At 58.3% G+C, this 19,198-nt stretch overlaps 7 protein-coding genes across 7 annotated transcripts; 3 read left to right on the forward strand and 4 right to left on the reverse strand.

The window, feature by feature from the left end:
- Positions 1-274: 274 nt before the first annotated feature.
- F5144DRAFT_229326 (P-loop containing nucleoside triphosphate hydrolase protein) lies at positions 275-2,576 on the reverse strand. Its single transcript, XM_066783201.1, has 2 exons — positions 2,197-2,576; positions 275-2,133 (listed from the first exon to the last, which is right to left on the reverse strand). Exons 1-2 carry the CDS (start codon positions 2,488-2,490, stop codon positions 382-384), a joined length of 2,046 nt encoding a protein of 681 aa, XP_066642832.1. The 5' UTR covers positions 2,491-2,576; the 3' UTR covers positions 275-381.
- A 115-nt stretch (positions 2,577-2,691) lies between these two features.
- F5144DRAFT_648788 (uncharacterized protein) lies at positions 2,692-4,888 on the forward strand (the record flags this gene model as incomplete). Its single annotated transcript, XM_066792953.1, has 2 exons — positions 2,692-4,543; positions 4,607-4,888. Coding segments are annotated over exons 1-2 (1,896 nt in total), but the record flags the coding sequence as incomplete, so codon positions are not given.
- A 206-nt stretch (positions 4,889-5,094) lies between these two features.
- On the reverse strand, positions 5,095-9,138 carry F5144DRAFT_648792 (uncharacterized protein). Its single transcript, XM_066792954.1, has one exon. The coding sequence runs from the start codon at positions 8,834-8,836 to the stop codon at positions 5,132-5,134; it is 3,705 nt and encodes a 1,234-aa protein (XP_066642834.1). The 5' UTR covers positions 8,837-9,138; the 3' UTR covers positions 5,095-5,131.
- A 60-nt stretch (positions 9,139-9,198) lies between these two features.
- On the reverse strand, positions 9,199-11,308 carry F5144DRAFT_229372 (uncharacterized protein). Its single transcript, XM_066783203.1, has 2 exons — positions 9,748-11,308; positions 9,199-9,696 (listed from the first exon to the last, which is right to left on the reverse strand). Exons 1-2 carry the CDS (start codon positions 10,907-10,909, stop codon positions 9,587-9,589), a joined length of 1,272 nt encoding a protein of 423 aa, XP_066642835.1. The 5' UTR covers positions 10,910-11,308; the 3' UTR covers positions 9,199-9,586.
- A 1,193-nt stretch (positions 11,309-12,501) lies between these two features.
- Positions 12,502-13,779, forward strand: F5144DRAFT_602490 (uncharacterized protein; the record flags this gene model as incomplete). Its single annotated transcript, XM_066791209.1, has 4 exons — positions 12,502-12,642; positions 12,697-12,920; positions 12,979-13,090; positions 13,150-13,779. 4 exons carry the CDS (start codon positions 12,502-12,504, stop codon positions 13,777-13,779), a joined length of 1,107 nt encoding a protein of 368 aa, XP_066642836.1.
- A 239-nt stretch (positions 13,780-14,018) lies between these two features.
- Positions 14,019-17,084, reverse strand: F5144DRAFT_571965 (uncharacterized protein; the record flags this gene model as incomplete). The annotated part of the gene is made up of 2 exons (XM_066788857.1): positions 14,516-17,084; positions 14,019-14,446 (listed from the first exon to the last, which is right to left on the reverse strand). Coding segments are annotated over exons 1-2 (2,459 nt in total), but the record flags the coding sequence as incomplete, so codon positions are not given.
- A 124-nt stretch (positions 17,085-17,208) lies between these two features.
- Positions 17,209-19,086, forward strand: F5144DRAFT_229437 (uncharacterized protein). The gene is made up of 4 exons (XM_066783204.1): positions 17,209-17,790; positions 17,884-18,522; positions 18,582-18,912; positions 18,970-19,086. Exons 1-3 carry the CDS (start codon positions 17,603-17,605, stop codon positions 18,775-18,777), a joined length of 1,023 nt encoding a protein of 340 aa, XP_066642838.1. The 5' UTR covers positions 17,209-17,602; the 3' UTR covers positions 18,778-18,912; positions 18,970-19,086.
- Positions 19,087-19,198: the final 112 nt, after the last annotated feature.

Genomic DNA, 19,198 nt, shown 5'->3' on the forward strand with positions numbered 1-19,198 from the left:
GAGCGAAGGGCCCGGGCGCGGGGATGGAAGACGGTGTCGAAGGAAGGCACGATTCGTCGATTGATCAAGGTGGTAGGTGGGAGGTAGGTACGATCGAGTGAAGCCAGAATCGCTTCGATTAGGTAAAGAGGGGCGAGTTTTGACCACCACTGTTTCCCCCACAACATGTAGGTCAGTGAAAACTTAGGTAAGGTACGCAGGTAAGGTACGCCTGTTGCAAGCAGGTGGCAACCTGAACCTTAAGTTGTTCCTGCTGCCTTTGCTCTCATCCAATCCTGGCAATGATACACGGCGAGATGGTGGCCAATGCACAGCGACAACCGTGTGCTTTCGTCTCTACCTTTTGCCGTGCACCCATTGCTAATACTAAATGCCCAATGCTCAAGCAGACAACGGCCCAACCATGACACGTTCATTGCGTTTCCTTGTAAGGTACAGCTCTTCGGAAACGGCCGACTTCTGTTGCTTCTTCTTGACAGCCTCGATGCTCGCAAACCGACCTCGGGCACCGTGCTTGAGCTTGGTGATCATGTCGGCCGCCTTGCCCTTGGTGATGTCTTCTGGCCCCAGCTCTTCCTTGGCGCCTCTCAGCTTATTCAGGTATTTGAGCTGCCCCTCGGTGGCTGGTGCCTTCCTCCACGGCATTCTTGTCCCGATGATATAGAAGGGGTAGTTCTCTTTGGCATAGTTGTCGCAACCATGGACGGCATCTGCAAAAAGTACTGCGCTTAGAACCTCACGGGGAGCTGCATAAGGCGATTTCGATACCCCTGCTGGCAGAGCCCTCACTTCCCATGCCTTAAACTTGGGCTGGCCAGGTCCTGAGTCGGGAACACTCTCTAGTTTCAGATACGTTCCCTCGGGGCCGTTGAGGATGAATTTGTCTGGGGTAATCTGTACCCAAGTATGTTGGCTAATTGAGCGAATATGCTTCTCGCCCGACGTGTCGGCAATTAGATCGAGAACCGAGTCGTATTCGGTAAAGGTGACGTTGTAGGAGCGCCCCGTCGACTCGGCCTCGGCCATGCGCTGCCGTACTTGAGACTCCCTCGCTTTCTCTGCCTCTTTACGGTCCAATATCTCGAACATCTTGTCGGCCGATGCCTCGTTCACCAACTCGTCAGGGTCCAGCCCAAACAAGGTGGGGGTGGTGACAATGCCGGTCTCGAGGCCAGCTACCATGTCAATGATGTGGCAATCCTGCTTGCCAGCGTGTAGTCTCATACCGCGGCCAATCATCTGGATCAAGAGATTTCGCGATCGGGTTGGTCTCGCCAACACGATACAGTCGATGTTGGGGATGTCAGTCCCCTCGGTGAAGACACCGCAGTTGACGAGCACGGGGAACTCGCCCTTCTTGAAGGCGTCCAGGCGCTCAGCTCGGTCGCGCGTCGGCGTATCGCCTGTCACGAACCGAGCATCTACGCCGTAATGGCGAAATCTCTGGGTCAAGGCGGAGACGTGGTTGAGGTCGACACAGAACACCAGAGTGGATTTCCTCCCGGCGGCCTTGGCAAACCAAGCGCGGACGACGACGTCGTTGAGCTCGACGGTGTTAACCGCGTGGGAGAGGGCACTGGTATCAAACTCGCCACTCCCACCTTGGCCCTTTCGCTTGACTCTGGACAGGTCTGCCTTGCTCTCGACAGTGGTAAAGACGACATCGCTGAGCCACTTCTCGCTGATCATATCCACATAGTCCTTGTGGTATACTATCTCGTCGATGGCCGCGCCCAGCTGGAGCCCGTCGAAACGAGAAAATGTGGCCGACACGCCGACCAAATGTGGAGAGTCGGACTGCTTGTGCCTGAGACCGAAGTGAGCCAGCACCTTCAAATAACCTGGAGAAACGATGTGATGGGCCTCGTCAACAAGAACCAGCTTGAATCGGTCAGGGTCGAACTTCAAAAGGCGATCTCTAGAGATGATGCTCTGCAAGCTGGCCACGGTGATGTCGGCAGTGCCGGAAGCCGACAGCTTGCCGAGCTCGAGCTCGATGGTCTTATCCGGGTACGTGTTGGAGCAATGCCGGGCGGCTTGCTCGACGAGTTCTCGCCGGTGGGCTAGGATAAGGGTTTGGGTTGCCCTCTCCGACCGAGGCTTGACTCGACCAATAAGTTGAGTGAAGATGACCTGGCACCGTCAGCGATGTTTTTTTTTTTCTTTCTCTTCGTTGACACAGGGCAAGTTTCCTACAGTCTTGCCGCTGCCAGTGGCCAAGGATACGCCCAAACGCTTGTGGCCATCCTCGATGGATTGCAAAACAGACTGGATACACTCTTCTTGGTATTTACGCAAAACAAGAGCCTTGGGTCGGGGGGTCGGGGGTATCTCGGGTGTCTCTGGCAAGTCGGGCAAGTCTGGCACTTGTTCATCGAGAAATCGCCGTTTCGAGTTGGATATCCCCCGATGTGAACATGGTTGGAATGGTGATCTCGCCACCCCGCGCGGCGCCCTCGTTCTGAGAGCTACCGCAACTAATCGTTTCATGTTTGCCTTGAAATCATTGCTCGCGATCGCTGATGTTTTGGCTTTGGAAGTTTCACGACTAAGATTGACGTTGGCACCAGCGGTCACCACCTGACAAAACAATCCCTGGAAGACCGACCAGAGACGCGATTGGTTAACACTTCTTTTTGGAGATCGGCTGGCACTGTGCGCTTACGACTGCGACCAGTGTTTCCATTCAATATTTTCATCTTGAACTCATCCGACGAGTGAACGACTCGAGTCGTGCATTGATTTCATGAGGCATGTGGAATCTCGTCATTTTCATGGTAACCAAAAGTGCATCTATAAATCCAGACATCCCGGATTTAAAGCTTAGGCTTTTTTGGCCATGGTAGCCGAGACCATTAACTTTTCTTGCCAACCTTGCGCAATCCACACCTTTTCTTTTCTTCTATCAATCGTCAAATACTAGCCGAAGATGGACTTGGATCAATCAAGCGACGATGGCGTTCAGGACGCCGGTCGCCTAAGAGAATCAGTGTCGATGGCTCTCAGGCAGTTGCAACAGCCACACCGAGCAAGGGCACACTCGAACGAAATTCCAGAAAGCGATGAAGGGGAGCTTGAGGATCGGGAGAATGACGACAACACCGAAGATGAGGACGGCAATCAGGACATAATCGACGATATCAACAACCCTGACGACCTCGACGACCAATCTCAACGTTCAGGACAATACTCAGGATCCTCAGTCAATAGCCACGACAGCCACGACAGCCCCTCGCCCAGCGCCAACACCCGACCCATCCTACCCCCACCACGAGAACCACCGCCCGCCCCATCCCCCTACAGCACCGTCCCGCCCACCCCAACCCACACCTACCGCTCCTTCCCACGCAAGCGCACCCTCTCCCCAACCCCCTACCCCTCCAGCACAGCAGCCGCAGAACCCCCCGCAACAACAACAGCAACAGTCCACCCCGACTCCCCGCGGCCCTTCAAACGCCACCGCACCGCCACCTTCCACCCAGCCTACCTCGCCCTCCTCAACGACGACATCCGCGACGCCGCGCAGCAGTTCGTCCCCCCCACCGACGACAACCCCCACCCCAACAAAAAAACCACGCTGGAGCCCTCCCAACTCGGCCTAACCCACTGGAGCAGCGCCGAAAAGACCCTCTTCTTCGAAGCGCTCGCCCGCCTCGGGCGCGACGACGCCGCGGGGATTGCTGCGCGCGTGCGCACCAAGGGCGAGTTGGAGGTCGCTGCGTACCTGGCGCTGCTGCGGCGCGAGGGGGAGGGGCAGGGAGTGGAGGGGGAGGGGGGCGGGGGAAAGAGGGAGGGGGTGGCGCCGGCGGAGGTGCCGGCCGCGGTGGAGCTGGGCCAGGAGTGTGTGGCGGCGCTGGAGGAGGCGGCGGATGCGGTGTCGGTGCGGGTGGAGGGGTATGAGGTTGCCGTGGAGAGGGGGAGGTGGGGGGAGGGAGGGTGGTTGGTGGGGGCGGGGAATTGGAGGGTGTTGGAGGGGGCGCCGCCGGAGGGGTTGGGGGGGGTGTTGGAGCTGTTTAGGGTGGGGAATTGGTTGAGGTTGAGTGGGCGGGTGTTTATGAACTCGGCCGTGGAGGAGTATAATTGGGTGAGGGTGGAGGGGGAGGAGCCGGCGGTGAGGGCGACGGCGTTGGAGGACTTTTATGCGCTTGCCGTGCAGGTCACGAGGAGGCTGGTTGCGGCGACGATTTTTGTGGCGGAGGAGAGGATTAGGGCGAGGAGGGAGTTGTACCCGTATGCGAGGAACAGGGTGTGGAAACAGGACGTGGAGGCCGCGGCGTTGTCGTTGGGGCTGCCGACGGATAGCCGCAAGTTCTGGGCTAAGTGTGCGAGGCGGCTGAGGTTGGATGTGTACGAGAATGAGGATGCGACTGTTATGGGCTGGGAAGACGAGGGCGAGGATGAGCAGGATCCGATGTCGTATGATGAGGTGGAGCGGGCACTTGGCCTCGAACCGGAAGCCACCGGTCCAAATACCGCCGCCGCCGCCGAAGATGAAGAAACAGAGTCCTCAGAAGAGGAACTGGATGAAGCCATGATCTCGGCTGTGGAATCCGATGACGGTTCAGTCGAACTCGGCGCAGCAACACCGCAGGCTGTTGAGAATGAGGAGGCTCTAACGCACGACGAAGACGACGCAGAAAGGGAGGCCATCACGCGCGAAATGAATGAGGTCTTGATCCACTCGGCACTCGAATACCCCAAATCAGGGCCACAACGGGACAACCTACGGCGGCGAATCCGCGCTGAGAGGGCACACGAGGCCTATGCGGACAAGATGGACGCGAGGGCATCGTACTACGAAGAGAAGAGGATGTGGGCCATGCTCGAGCGGCAACCCCTGAGGGAATTACTGAAGCCAGACGCCCCGGAGGAGCCGAAGAAGGTGACCAAGCAAACGGTCGAAGACCTCGTCAAGGGCTTTGCCAGGACGCCTGGCGACTGGAGGAACAAGCTGGAGGTTGTGCCCAGCAGGTGGGAGATGGACTATGCGCTTGTGCAAGAGAAGAAACGGAAAGCGGAAGCCATTTCCACGGCAGAAAGCGGCGAGGAGATTTGATACCCGTATACTTGTTCGGATATGTCCAAGCTGGAATAGGTTTATATACCAAGTTGTGAAGCATCCATCCGGCATCTAAGCTCCGTTCCCGAACAGCTCGTCCCACCGCGTCCTCCGATCCCACACCAACTTGCCGTCACTCTTCCGCTTAAAGTACAGGATCCGATGCTGCGGGATGAACTCCTCGTCCGTCTGCTCGCCCTTCCACGCGTCCAGCTCCTTCTCCTGCGGCCCAATGAACCGGTCCTCGTAGCCGACCACGAAGTCGCTGCTATCGAGCTGCGGGTCCCACCGGATACGGTTGATGGCATCGGCGGCAGGGCGGAACTTCTTCGTTTTGTCGGTGCGGAGGTCGACAGTAGCAATCTGCTTCCTAGCGGCTTGTCCCTTTTTCTTCTTCTCCTTCTTGGCGAACTCGTCGTGCTCCGAGTCCTGACCCGACGTAGCCTCTACCTCCTCTTCCTCCTCGTCCTCATCCAGTTCCTCCTCCCCTGGTGTATACTCGCCCCATTCGCGGCTATCCAGCTCCAGCTCACCCAACTCACCCTTATTCACCACCGCCGCACTCAACCAACAACTCTTAGCATCAAAATACCTCTCATCCCCCCTCATCTGCGCCTCAAACCGGCCCAGCACAGTCTGCAGCGCCCCAAGCGCCACCTTCAGATCCTCCTTGGACATATCCGGAGACCCCTTATCAAGGCCGATGAGATAGCAGCCCCTAAAGTCGCGGTCCTCTCCCTCTTCCTCCTCGCCCTTCCCCAACTCATTCACCTCAACAAACCGTGCCGGCCACATGCGCACAAACAGCCCCGGCGCCCGGCGATGCAGATCCACCAACAACATAACACACCTTGACTCCAACCACCCCAGAAACTGCGCCCCCCTCGCCAGCGACATCCCCCAGTACTGCACATCCAACTTGACATATGACCGATGCGCCGCCAGAAAATCCCCCTTCGCACCAGCACCACCAACACCACCACCCAAAAACCCCGCCCACCCCAGCACACCACCCTCCCCCCTCAACACATCCGCAGCACGACGAAACTCCGCCGCGAGCGTCTTCGCCGACGGCACCGACGCCGCGAGGGCGGTGTTGCGCGCGGGGGCGAAATAGCCCAGCACGGCGAGCGGCTCGCGCGCCGTGCGGGTGTAGGGCAGGGTGTGGCGGTGGAAGAAGGGGTCGAAGGCGAGCTGGCGGGCCCAGTCGAAGGTGGCGTAGTGGGTGAAGAAGGTGGTGAGGAGGGTTTCGGGGGTTGGTGACCCATTGGTGGGGGTAGTGGTGGTGGTGGTGCGGGTGAGGAGTTTGTGCACGCGCGCGAGCAGGATGGAGATCTGGATGCCGCTGAGGAAGCCGAAGCGCGCGGCGTAGATGCCGCGGGACTTGGCCCAGATCTTGATGGCGCGGTGGGCGAGGCGGAAAGTGGTTGGGTCGGGGAGGGAGCGCGCGAGGTAGTCGGTGTCGCGCAGGGCTTTGAGCTTGGAGAGGGTGGGAATGGAGAGCGACCAGACCGGGTCGATGGCGGGGGTGTGCAGCACGTCGGGCCAGCCCTCGGCGATGAGGGTGGCGGGGCAGTATTGTAGGTCTATCTTGATGCCGTCGACTTCGATCTCGAGCATGGTGCCGGTGTTGGCGCGGACTCTACGGAGGATCCTGATGCCTTGGGCGGCGGCTTTGCGGAGGCGCTGGGTTGCCAGGGCGAAGAAGGTGTTGGTGCTGAAGGGGCCGATGCAAAGGACGTCGATGTCGGAGGTGGAAGTCCAGACGTCGAGGGCGTAGGAGCCGACGGGGACGATGACAACTGCCGGTTGTGACCGTGCTCCTGCTGCGTCTGTTGAGGGCGCATCGAGGATCACGCTCTTCAAGAGGTCCAGTGCCTTCTTCCGCTTGACCACCTCATCCGCGCTGGGAATTACCCCAAGTTCACGTAGAGATGCCTCCACGCTCCCTGCTTGAGCCAAATGCTCTGGCGCCTTCTCCAGGTGGACGGGTACAATGAGGTTGGCAACCTTCTCCGACGGCTCGTGATCATCAGCACCAACGTCGCCCATGTCTAGGGAACATCTGACGCCCCAGTGGTCGCTGGCAAACATCTTCGAATCATCTCCTTGCTCTGTCAAGAAGCCAAACATGTTGAAGTCGGTGATTTTCAGGAAGCCCTCGCCGCGAACAAGAATCCGGTCGTAGCGCTGAGGTCTCGTGTTGCCACCTCCGGCTGCCATGGCGGCAGCCATACCGTTGGCGGTCGGATCCCAAGTGGCGCCTTGTTCCCCTTCCACCTCGCTGTCGTCAGCGTCGTGCTCAGTGGAGGTTTTCCAAGCATCAACCAGCTTCGCCTCGTCGAAAAGGCTATCCAGATTAGCCAGGTGGCTGACCGACAAGTCCGAGATAGCCTTGTTCTTGAGTGCAGTGTTAATCGAGACGGACGATGTCGTGACGTTGAAGTCGCCCGCCAGAATCCATGGGTGCCCGGGATAGTTCTCGGAGAGGTAGCCGATAACCCGTTTGATGTCCGTCTTTTTGGCAACCACCGCTCCATCAGCTAGGCCGTGGCTGAGGTGGACGGCCGCAAGAACAACGGGAAGGAACTTGTCGCCGTCGGACCGGCCAGCATGTTTGATCTTGGCAACCAGCGCGCCCTTGTGCTTCCGATGCAGGGAAACATACTCCCAGTCGAGGGGGGTCGCGCTCAACATGACAATGTTGAGGTAGCTCGGGAGCGGCTCGATGCCATCCTCGTGGGGAGGGCCGTGGGTGCAGAACGGATATGCTTCGCGGATCCGCTTGTCGGAAAGGAGGTACGACAGGAAGCCGTCGGTGACCTCCTGCAGCACCAGCACATCCGCGTGGGCATTCTCGGCGAGAATGTTCTTCACCACGAGCGGATACCGGGCCCTGGAGGGCGGCCACTCGAACTCGGCGAGGACGTTATAGCTCGCCACGACCAGCTTTGACGGCATGAACGGCGTCCACCGCTCCGGCTCTTCCCCAGCGCAATACAGCGGCGAGGTCTGAAGCTGATCCTTCTCAGCCATCCCCTCCACGTCCTCATCTTCCCCATCATCCACCTCCTTCAACACACCCACATCCTTATAAAACGGCGCCAACCTCCCCAACCGCTCCACCGTCCCATCCCTGAGACCAATCCTCCCCCACAAACGCATAACACTCCCACCGCGCCCATCCCGCTCCCTCACCAACACAGCCAGCTCCGCGGCCTGCCACTCCACCGGGGGCAACAGCCCAATCTTCTCCACCAAAAACTTATGCGCCGCGCCATCCACATCCTCGCTCTGCGCCATCGTCAAATGCATCCGATACGGCCTCCCCGTCGCCCCGCTCCCCCCAAGCGCAGCCAACACAGTCTCCCTCAACCCCCTAACCCGCTCCCTCCTCGTCTCATCCGCATCCTCCAAAAACACGGTACTCGCCTCCCCCCTCTTCCGCTCAAACACACCCACCTGCCCCAGACACACCTCCACCCCGCCCTCAACTGACGAAGAAGAAGAAAAAGAAGAAGAAGAAGCGAGCGCTGCGCCCACCAGATCAGCGGCCTCAGGCAGGCGGTCGGGCCGCACAAAGGGGTAGACCAGGTTGAGGTGGGGCGGCCACTTGGGGTAGGCGGCGTCGTAGAGGGCGCGGAGGCGGTCGAGGCGGGGGTGGAGGGGGGTGGGGGGGAGGAGGGCGAGGGCGGTTTCGTGGGAGGTGAGGGTGAATGAGGGGGAGGTGGGGGATGGTGAGGGGGGTTGGATTGGTGATGGTGATGGTTCCGCCATTTTGGGGGGTTGTGTTGTGTGTCGTGCTATGTGTTGTTGTTGTGGTGGGGGTAGGTTGGTTGATGGTTGAAGGGGTAAGTGAATAAGTGATGAAGTAAATTAATATCTGAGATCAAATATTCTGTAAAGGCAGTTAAGCAACAATATGGATGATGAATGAAATAAAGAACCCAGATAAACTGAAAACTGATCTTAAATAAATACGTGATATCTGAGTGAGATACCCCTTAGTTATGTTGCTGCTCATGACCCCTGAAGCTCCCGTTTCTTCCCCGCAAATAGGGCGACTGAGGCTGGGGCTGAGCTCGGTAGGGTGTCACAGCCTGCGTTGGCCGCTGCCAGGGCCTCTCCGGGTGACTCACGTCTGCTTTGAGACTCATTCTACCTTAAATTCCTGACACATTGTTCCATTGAACGTCTAGGAGTTTGTGAAATTAATGCAGAGGCACTCTTGGTGCTAAAAAAGTGCAAAGTAAAAGAAAGATCAAATGAAACCAAGAAAATACAGGCAACAAAGCTAGGCTGTATTTGCACCGTGTATATTGGGTTAAACATGTACTGTGCCCAGCTCCTGGATAGCTACCCCTATCCAACCCCAACCCAAACATGAATAGACATTACCGCAGGTATCCAAATACCCGCTCCCACACCAAAACTCCGACGCTATGAGCCTGCCACGGAGAATCATCCTCAACAGGCGTAAAAGACCAGACCACAAACCCAACTAGATCCCAACACTAGGAGCAAGGCCTAGTACTCAGGACCCCAGTCCACATCCACCGCACTCGCTGGCGTGCCCTCCATGAGCGCCTCGAGCTTGTCTTCGTTGGTTACCCAGCCATTCCGTTTCGTAGCAATTGCTGTTCCAGTTAGCCCCGCAGCCCATGGCATACAGAAATGACAAAACATACCATAGCGAATCGGCCCCCTCCACTCCCTCCACCAGACCTCCTCCGTCTGCACCGCGCACCGCCTCCCATCCGCATCACTCCCCTTCGGCATCGTCGCAAACGGCCACACCGCCTTCACCACCTCATACTTCCTCTTCCCGGCAAAGAACCCCGTAACACTCGTAATAAACTTATTCACCCGATCCGGGTTCTGCACCACCACCCTGCTATGCGTAATGGGAAACGCCACCGAAATCGTCCCCGGATAGCGCATCGCCGCCACCAACTTCCGGATCTGCCCCTCCAGCCACTCCACATCCAAATTGACCACCACCCGTTCCAGCGCAAAGGCCTTCACGCTCGCCGTGTCGGCCACAAACTTAGCCGCCCACGCGTCCAGCGACCCGTCGCCGTCGACCTCGGGCTGGTCCGACGGCTTGGTGCCCCCGCGGAAGGCGACCTCGCCCGCGCCGACGCAGCGCAGGTAGTCCATGCGCTGGCGCGGGTCCTCGGGCACGAGTAAGGGGAGTAGGTTGAGCTTGATGGAGAAGTCGGCGCGCCCGCTGTTGGGCGTGCTGCCGCGGCGGCCGGTGATGTGGATTTGCGGTTTGGGGGGCACGGTCGCTTGCTGCCGGATTAGGGCGACCAGGGCGTCGGCTGAGGTGGAGAGGTGCGCGGTGGTGGACTTGATGGTGGTTGTGTCTGAGGAGAGCTCGAAGAGGGGTGGGTTGTAGAGGCGGTAGTCGAGGGCGGGCAGGCCGGGGTACCGAGGGGGTGGTTTGGGCCCGCCGGTTTGGGATTCTGGTGCGGGAGCGGGCTCCTGGGCTGGGGTGGAGGGGCCCGAGTAAGGGGGCGGGGTGGGCGAGCGGGGAGTGGTGGTGTAGCCGGGGACCGGGGCGGGAGGGGGGACGGGGACCCGGGGTATCTGCATGTGTGTGGGAGCGTAGGCCGGAGACTCATGGCTCGGGGTGGGAGAGTACATGAGGGGTGCTTGGTTGTGGACCGGTGATGACTCGAGCTCTTCCTCGGTCATGGGCACCGTGTTGCTCCCCGAAGTAGGACTGCGGCTCTGTGATGACTGTGGTACTGACTGCTGTTGCTGTTGCTCTTGTTGCTGTTGACGCTGGAGGTGCTCCTGAAGACGTATCTTCTCCTCCACAACGGACCCTTGAGGCGGCTCCATGACGGCCGATGCTTGTTTTAGTGAAGGCGACCGACTACGCGCCGTGCCGGCTTGGCTACGGCTACCTTGATGATGTGAGCTGTGGTCCAGGTCCGAAGAATGGCGAGTCGGCAATCCCGGAAACCCCGACGTCAATTCAGCTCGAACCAGGAGGTTTAGGTGATCGGCCCCAATGAGCAATTGACATCCGACTTGAGAGACAGAAACCGGCCACGATGAGATAGATGGATAGGTAGATAGGTAGGTAGTTGGTTTGCAGTTCACTCGTGGAGTAAGTTGTCCCACAATGAAGGATTGATTGAATTGAATTGTCGGTCGCCGAGCACTCTGCGCATCCCCGTGGCGCAGCAAAGCCCACTAGCTACGCCGACTCTGGCAGTAAAAAGGCAACCGGCAATGGCCATGCCGAGAAAGGGCGCCAGGACCACGGCTTGACCAGGATCCCATCATGCATGTCAGCAGAATTCACCAATCGGATTGGCTGTCGAACGCGATGCAGTCGCAATTGGGTTGTCGCGCTCAGCCTCACTTTCATCTCCCATGGCTGCTATCAGGTCTAGAGGCCGCCGGCGAGGTGGTTTCAGGTTGATATACGTAGTCTGCTCATTTCAAGAGAGTCGTAACGGTTGCGTGTCTGTGGCTTGGGATGGGAGCCGCGGTCGAATTATGAATCCGAGTGGTGGAGTTGTTGGAAAGAAAGCCAATCATCGCGTGAACACTTCCTGTTTGGGTTTCTGAGCGTCTGACCCAATTGAGGGCGAGGATGCCTCGAGATGCATCGTCATTGGGACGAAGGAGGAGAGACGGGGAAGGATGTGGTCACGAAATATCTATATCCCTTTGCCGCCTCACTGCCTCCTTCTCCCTTCTCTCCTTCCTCATTTTTCTTCCCATTCTTCTTCTGCCAGGGTGAATTTTTGCGCTAACAGAAACGAACTGTTTGACACTTGACAGACAGCAAGTCCGACCGGCGCTAGCTCCGCTGAGAGATCCCCACATCTCCATCGGCTCGTCGGTAGGCAAGGACCGAACCCTGAACAACCAACACTCATTCTCAAACTACCTAACTATCTTTCAAACGTCAAAGTTACCAGTTACCATCGCGAAAAGGTTATCTTTCTTTATACGATAGCATTTGGTATTAACCCCCATCGACATCTATCAATTTATTCGCGAATACACTCCCAATTTTTTACCTCTCCAACACCCCTCCCCTTCCCGCCGCTAACCCTCCTTTTCTCCAAATGTCTCACTCCTGCGTCTCGCATCTGACCCCAATGCCCTATCAAAACAAGCATGCCCCTGGTGGCTGCAGCCGTTCCGCCATCACGCTTTGTTTCGTCCTGAGATGTTTTAGGCCAGATACTTGGAGTCTTGGCTCCTTGTTGTCAATGACCTGGTTGAAAAGAGTCTAGACTCGACCCCAAAGCGCCGCCGTCTCCATCGTCTGTGTCATGGCTGCGCTGCCTTTCCTCGGCCTGTCCGCTCTGCGGCGAACGTGAACATTTTTATTTTGTGGCGAAACAACAACTTCCATCGCTTTCTAAAGACTTATAACGACTTGATGCGTATGCTGTTGTCATGAGGTGACAATGTCTGTAAAGCGGGTGATAGTCCCTAACCTCTTTGGATGGCTGCTTCTTATTCACGTCCCTATCGCCGCCATCGCTATTTATGCCTCAGTTTTTGTATTTGGCGGGAAATCTGTCCCGTTCGCCCTGGCCGTGGTTGCCGTGAGTTCTGGTAGCCCGATACCTACCCGGGAAACGAAACTAATGACTGGATAGACTAGCTTGCACTTGTTACTTGGTGTATACTGTTACATCACTCGGTCAAAACCTGGGTCCTATCACTATTTCGTGATCTTACCATGGCTGGCCGTCTGTGCTGGGCTCTGGTGCTGCCCGTTGTCGTATTTTGCGAGGCATGTGAGCCTCGTCGCCAGCGGGACAGACTGCCACCAGGTCTCGACTTGGACTAGAGTCGGATGCGCCTTGTCCGCATTAGGCATGTATGTCGTTCATGGCATCAACACAAGATACCAGTCGGCGGCTGACAGTTGTGACTAGTTTCGTTGACATTGCGCTCGTGGGGTTCTTCCTCCTCGGTGCAAGACGGCAGGAGAACCAAGAATCAGAAAAAGAATCCTTTACATCTAGCCCACTCGAAGATCCTCCACAGGTACCTTAACCCATTCTCCCAGCCTCTTTCCCCACGACTGTCCTACTAACGCCTTCCAGCTCCCACCCTTGAGCCCCCTCCAGCACCACCGTATTTCCTTCCCTTACCGGCCCGCCACAGCGACAGCACCCAACCGAAACCCGCACCTCTCTCCAACCATCATACCCGTGAGCCCGGAACCCCAAACCCAACGACAACCGCAGCAACATCCACCATCACAACGACAACCACACCACCTCCTCCGCCGCAAACCCTCCAAACCCCTCCCCCCCCTCCCCTCCACCAACCCCTTCACCCCCCCCCCCTTCTCCCCCACCACCACCCCCCCCAACCGCATCCTCCTCATCCTCCACCTCACCCACCTGCAACACCTCCCCGCCGGCAACTTCCCGCCCACCCCCGAACTAACCACCCTCCTGCAAGCCTGGGCCGGCCCCCGCAGCGCCATCACCCTTCGAGGAGGAGATAGCAGTCAGGGGGGGCACGGAGCGACGGCGCTGGCGCATGCCTGCCTGACGGAGCTGTGCGGGCGGGTGTGGGCGGCGCAGCGGGAGGGGAGGGAGGAGGAGGTGTTGAGTGGGGAGGAGTTGGCGGTGTTGGAGGGGGTGGGGTGGGATTTGGGGTGGGTGGTGGGGAGGATTGAGAGGGCGAGGGGGTGGTTGGTTAGGGAGAGTGGTGGGGGGTTGTGAGGTTGTGAGGGTATAAGGGGGGGTTGTGAGGGGGGGAAGGGGTGGGCGAAAAAGGGGGGGAGGCGATGTGATGTTGTGGACGAAAGGGTTCGGATAGGGGACGGCGTTTGGATTTCGGGTCAGGGTATATGGCATGGCATTGGGCTGCGGATGGCGTTCTTGATTCCTTGTAGAGTAGTTACTTACGCCAGCTATGGCTTCGACGTGGTATGTCTGATGATGATGTATGATATAGTTGGTTTCGAGTTGTATCTATTTGGGATACGGCTATCGACGTGCCTTTTACAGTCTATTTTGACACCTCAGAGACCAAAAATTGCGAATTCGACGTCATCATTCATTCCAGCATAACACACATAACACCAAACACACATCTCTTCCCAGCCCAACAAATTCTCCGGGTATCCCAAGCCCACCATACCTCCCCTCCACACAAATCCGCCTACTCATGAACCCCCCTCCGCTGCTGCTGCCCCTCCCACGTCTTCCGACACACCTCCTTCATCAGCCGTTTCGGCGCCATCCGCCCCGTCATCAACTCAAATGCCTCGATAGCCATCTCTGCCACGACCTCCAGCCCATCCACTACCACCCACGACGGCGACATGCTGTCCCGCACCGCACGCATCTGCGCAACCAGCGGTGTGACGAGGGGCTCATACGCCAACTACAACACAAAAACACATGTTAGCAAAGTGTACCAACTTAAATCAAAAGACCACATAAAATAACATACCTCAACCACCACCCCGCCAGTCGGACTGCGCAGCCAGTCCAGCGGCATGACAAAATCCGCCGGCGGGCTCCCGTCGGCACTCGTCGCCGGCACGCACGAGATGACCATAGTCGGCAGCTGGAACCCCACAGGCCAGGGGTCCGACAGCGAAGTCAGCACGCGGCACATCTCCCTCGCCGGCGTCCCCGTCCCATTCACATTCACCCCGGGCGGGGGACTCCGATTCCCATTCACCGGCTGCTGTTGTTGATGCTGCTGCTGCTGCGCAGCAGCCGCCTGGCTCGCGGCCCAAGCGTTGAAGTGCGCGGCGACGTCGCGGGCGCGTTCGGCGGTGCGGTTGTAGACAAAGACGTTGCGGCAGCCGAGCTGGTAGAGGGCGTAGATGGCGGCGCGGGCCATGCCGCCGGCGCCGACGACGAGGGCGGTGGTGCGCGAGGGCTGGACGTGGTTGCGCGGGCTGATGGCGCGGCGCAGGCACGTCAGGATGGAGCTCCAGTCCGTGTTGTCGCCGAAGAACTCGCGCGCGGGGCCGGCCTTGTTGCGCGAGTTGGCGTGGTCGAGGATGGCGCTCGTGCGGCCGCGGAGGGGGAGGAGCACGTTGACGGCGCCGATGGCTGTTGCGTGGTGGGATTTGACTTTGAGGTGGGGCATGATGGCGACCTTGAATGGCGCTGTCAGGCAGGCGCCCCCGAAGGCGTCGGCGGAGCAGATCTGGTTGAGCGAGTCGAGTGTTGAGCAGGGCACGGCCTGGAAGGAGTGCGGCATGAAGGAGAAGTCGTAAGCAGCCGCGTGCATGGCCGGCGACAGGGAGTAGGAGACGTGCGAGCCGAGGACGTAGTATTGTAGGGGGTCTAGCAGGAACTGGCGGAAGAGGAGCTCGAAGGAATGGGACGAGTTGGAGACGGTCGCGAGATGGTCGCGCTCGTTCTCCATGTCCGGGTGCTTTACCGGACCAAGGATGCGAGTTTGCAACGGGGTGCGCACGCCGAGGACGGAGAAGTCGTAGGCGACGAGTGGGGGCTTGGGGTCGGGAATGGCGTCGTTGAGGCGCTTCTTGAAGTCTTCGAGATACTCGACCGGGCTGTCGTTAGCGCAGAAGCGCACCATCCGGACCACGTCGCACCCGAGGGCTTGGGCGCGACGGTAGTTGGCCATCTGCTGCTCGTCCTGCCACGGGAGTGCCCCAAGCCCCATATACCAGTAGTTGCCAATGACCTTGGACCTGCCCCGGCGCCGCATGGCTCGGCTCACCAAGGCCTCGTTTCGTTGCAGATCGAGGCTGACGTAGTCGACGCCGAGGCGGATACCTAACTCGAGCAGCTCCGCATCCATTGCATCTTTCTCGTCTGGAGGCCTTCGGCGCTCTCCACGGGGGTTTTCCTCAACGTGGTAGATAATGGGGACGCCCAGTTTCCTCCTGATCAAAGCTACCTGCCGTGCAACAACATTTAGGAGGTCGTCGGGCCAGTGGTCAATGATAAGCTCGACGCAGTCGCCCCTTGCCTCGAAATCTTCCCATTCTAGATCCATGTCCATGAGATAGGATAATCGGAGCCGCAGCGAGTATGAATAGGAGCGGAATTCTGGTGGGACCGCGGCAACGGAGAAGGGGCTTTCCAGCCACGCCTTGGTGGCACCGCGGCCTGTGATGATGTCAAGGAATTTGGCAAAGCCTTCCTGTACGGATAAGAGTTTTGAGGGCCCAGGTTGCAGGCCGTTCATCGGTGTGTTTGTCCCAGAGGTGGCCCCTGAGGTAGAAGGAGGGGTGGAAGGGTCGTAGAGGTTATAATATTCGAAATTGGAACAGTTCCTATGCTTGCTGTCGGCCTCCAACAGCTGCTGGGCGTCCCCCGGGTCCATCAAGCGGGCGATCTGCTCTTTCTCACGGTGGATGTACACCACGGGGTTTGTCCTCGAGTACTCACATAGAGCATCCTGAGCCTCCTCGCTAAAGCTGCTCATGCCACACTCGATGATGCACCCGGACCGGTTTGCGTCCAGCATGCGTTTGAACACCTCGATGTTCTGGCGGGCGAAGTGGTCCCTGCCGTGCCTAGCCAGATACTGGCCGCGGGAGAACCCTGTGACCTTTTCAAAATAGTGGTCCTCGGTCACCAAGCGCCGCCGGAGATGGAGAGCGCCCATGAAGCCCAGGGTGCGTTTACCTGCCCCTCGGCAGCCGACAAGCACGATGGAGGCATTGGGCTCAAAGACGCGTTCATTCCTAGGCGGGGCCATATTCGGGTACTTGAACCGCGGCGAGTGCCGTTACCGCGTTTTGTAACTATTTCCAGTAAACGCTAAATGGATGTGTTGTTGATGATGGTTGGTGGTCCTATGGCGATGGTAGTGATGGTAGTGGTGGTAGTGGCGGTCGGTCAGGTTGCGTCGAGGGAGAGAAGGGACATTTCTTCGTTGATTGAGACGGGAATGAACATGGAAAGAAGCTATGTTTGGTCAATTATGGTTCCTATCTCCCTTGCCTTCAAAATAAAGGCCTAGCCGGTAGTCCCCATCCTGATGTTGAATTTGTCGGCAGATTAGTCGGGATTGTCTCACGGGGAAAAATGTAGACCCTGATGTCGATCCCCGCTGCCGTTGCCCCACTGCCTCAACTCGATCCCCGGCTTTCGGGGGGGTGGGTCTCCCCGCTTCGGCGTCAGTGGCAGCTTCCCAGGCCGAGTCTGGACCATCTGGCCTGCTCTTTCCCTCGATGATGCACCAATGGCTTGCCACCCACACCCCAGCACGCTCATGTTGAAGTTTTAGGTGCAAGTGATGTGTTGCATTCGGCCGTTTAGGTAGATCTGCCCCAGAGCCAGCCAGAGCTTCGCTCTTTCCGCCCTTGCGCCCGTAGCACCCGGTCCCACTTATTAACACTGTGCCCGTAATTTTCGCTGACGAACCCCACGTTTCTGTTGATTCGGCCATTTCTCTCCAACCAAACCGGGGAGAGAGTGAGAGAACATCAATTTAGTTCAGGTCCACGTTGCATCGATTGGTTATCCCCAAGCTTCATTTATTTTCTTCACCTCAAACGATTGCCCTCGACCGCATGGACTTATTTGCAGTTTACGGTAACTCAAGATGGAGCTAGCCTTGGAAGAACCGGCAAGCGGCGGTCAGTCGGGACAGCGACAGCTCTCACAACAACTTAAACAACAACCCACTGCTACATCATCGCCCAAGAGTGCAGCTCCGGCTAGTGATGCCGGGGCCGACGCAGGGAGTGAGCCGCCCATCAACCCGCGCAAGAGAAAGAAGGCATCGAGGGCGTAAGTTACTCCTTTGTCATCTAGCACCCCCCACCTCCCCCGTCCACCTTGTTTACTATTCTTTAACTCAACTAACTCACACACCCACTCTAGTTGTGACTTCTGCCATGTCAATCACCAGCCGTGCGACAACGGCAAACCCAAGTGCGGCGTGTGCACTAAGCATAACAAGCCGTGCTTATACCTGCGACCGACTAAGCGCCGTGGTCCGCAAAAGGGCTACCGCACCGCGCTCAACACCTACAAGGAGAGCGCCGCCGCTTGGGGCGCCGTGCTGGGCGCCATCCCCGGCCTAGACGCCCTCGTCGAGGGCCACCTGCGCGGCACCGCCGGGAACGCCGTCCTCGCCTCTATCAAGGACTCCAACCAACAGGACGCCCTCATCGTCAAGTGGCAGCAGAGCTCCGTATACAAGGCTTTCTTCGGCTACAACGGCCCGCCGCCGGCGCTACAGCAGCAGGCCGCGCCGGAGAGCGGTGCCGGGACGGGAGTGAGGGGGAGCCCTGCGGTTGCGCCGCTGTCGGAGGAGGTTGAGGAGGATGAAGAGCCTGGGTATGAGATAGCGCCAGTGAGCAGGGCGTCGCAGCCATCCACGAGCCGACGGAGCCAGTCGGTGTCGAGCTTCCCGCCCGCGCCCGCGCCGAAGGCAGTGCCGACCACCATGGGCCCGCCTTCGCCGTTCCAGCCGAAGGACTCGCTGTCGGATCTCGTAGCCAAAGACGCCGCGGAATCGTATGGACCTTCTCATTTCCCATTCCCCAGTTTTGATCTAACGCGGCGCTTTTACTTAGGTCGACGCGCGCCTCGCAAACGTTGGCTTCGCTTGGTTTTGCGCCGGACGAAACCATCGCCGACTTTTACAGCATGGGCTCCAACCCGGAGCCGATTTCGGAGCTCAACGATCCCGATTTCGACCCTTCCCTGGGCAGCGAAGCGGAACAGAGGGCGTATTATGAGCTATTAATGGGCCGGGCGTTTCCGGGCTGAACTTTGTACCTCCATCGCGCCGTTGCGCGATCAACCAAGCCAACCCGGCCACGGCCTCGTTGAGGTGTGGTTATGAGATGATTCCCCGGGCATTCAGCATATGGTTTTGAGTACCCCCGTTGGAGATGCAAGAAGGTAGGTCATTGGGACATGATCCCTAGTCATACGTTCGATGCTGAAGCTAACCGCTAGCAGGATTAACGATGTACGAATTTATACCCGCCGATATGGCAACCGTAGACTAGAACAGGAGACAACGATGCTTCTGAAGCAGGCACCACTAAGCGATTGCATGTGGCGAAACCACGCGCTATTTAGATTTCACAATCCATGCAATTCAACCCTAACTCCATGGTCCAAGTCGGCTTCCAAAGTGATGAATTACTCGAAGCCTATCTCTGGCGGGTATCTATCTTCTGAC

The sequence above is a fragment of the Chaetomium tenue genome (genome assembly GCF_020726465.1).
Source record: "Chaetomium tenue strain MPI-SDFR-AT-0079 chromosome Unknown F5144scaffold_4, whole genome shotgun sequence".
NCBI classification, from domain to species: Eukaryota; Fungi; Ascomycota; class Sordariomycetes; order Sordariales; family Chaetomiaceae; genus Chaetomium; species Chaetomium tenue.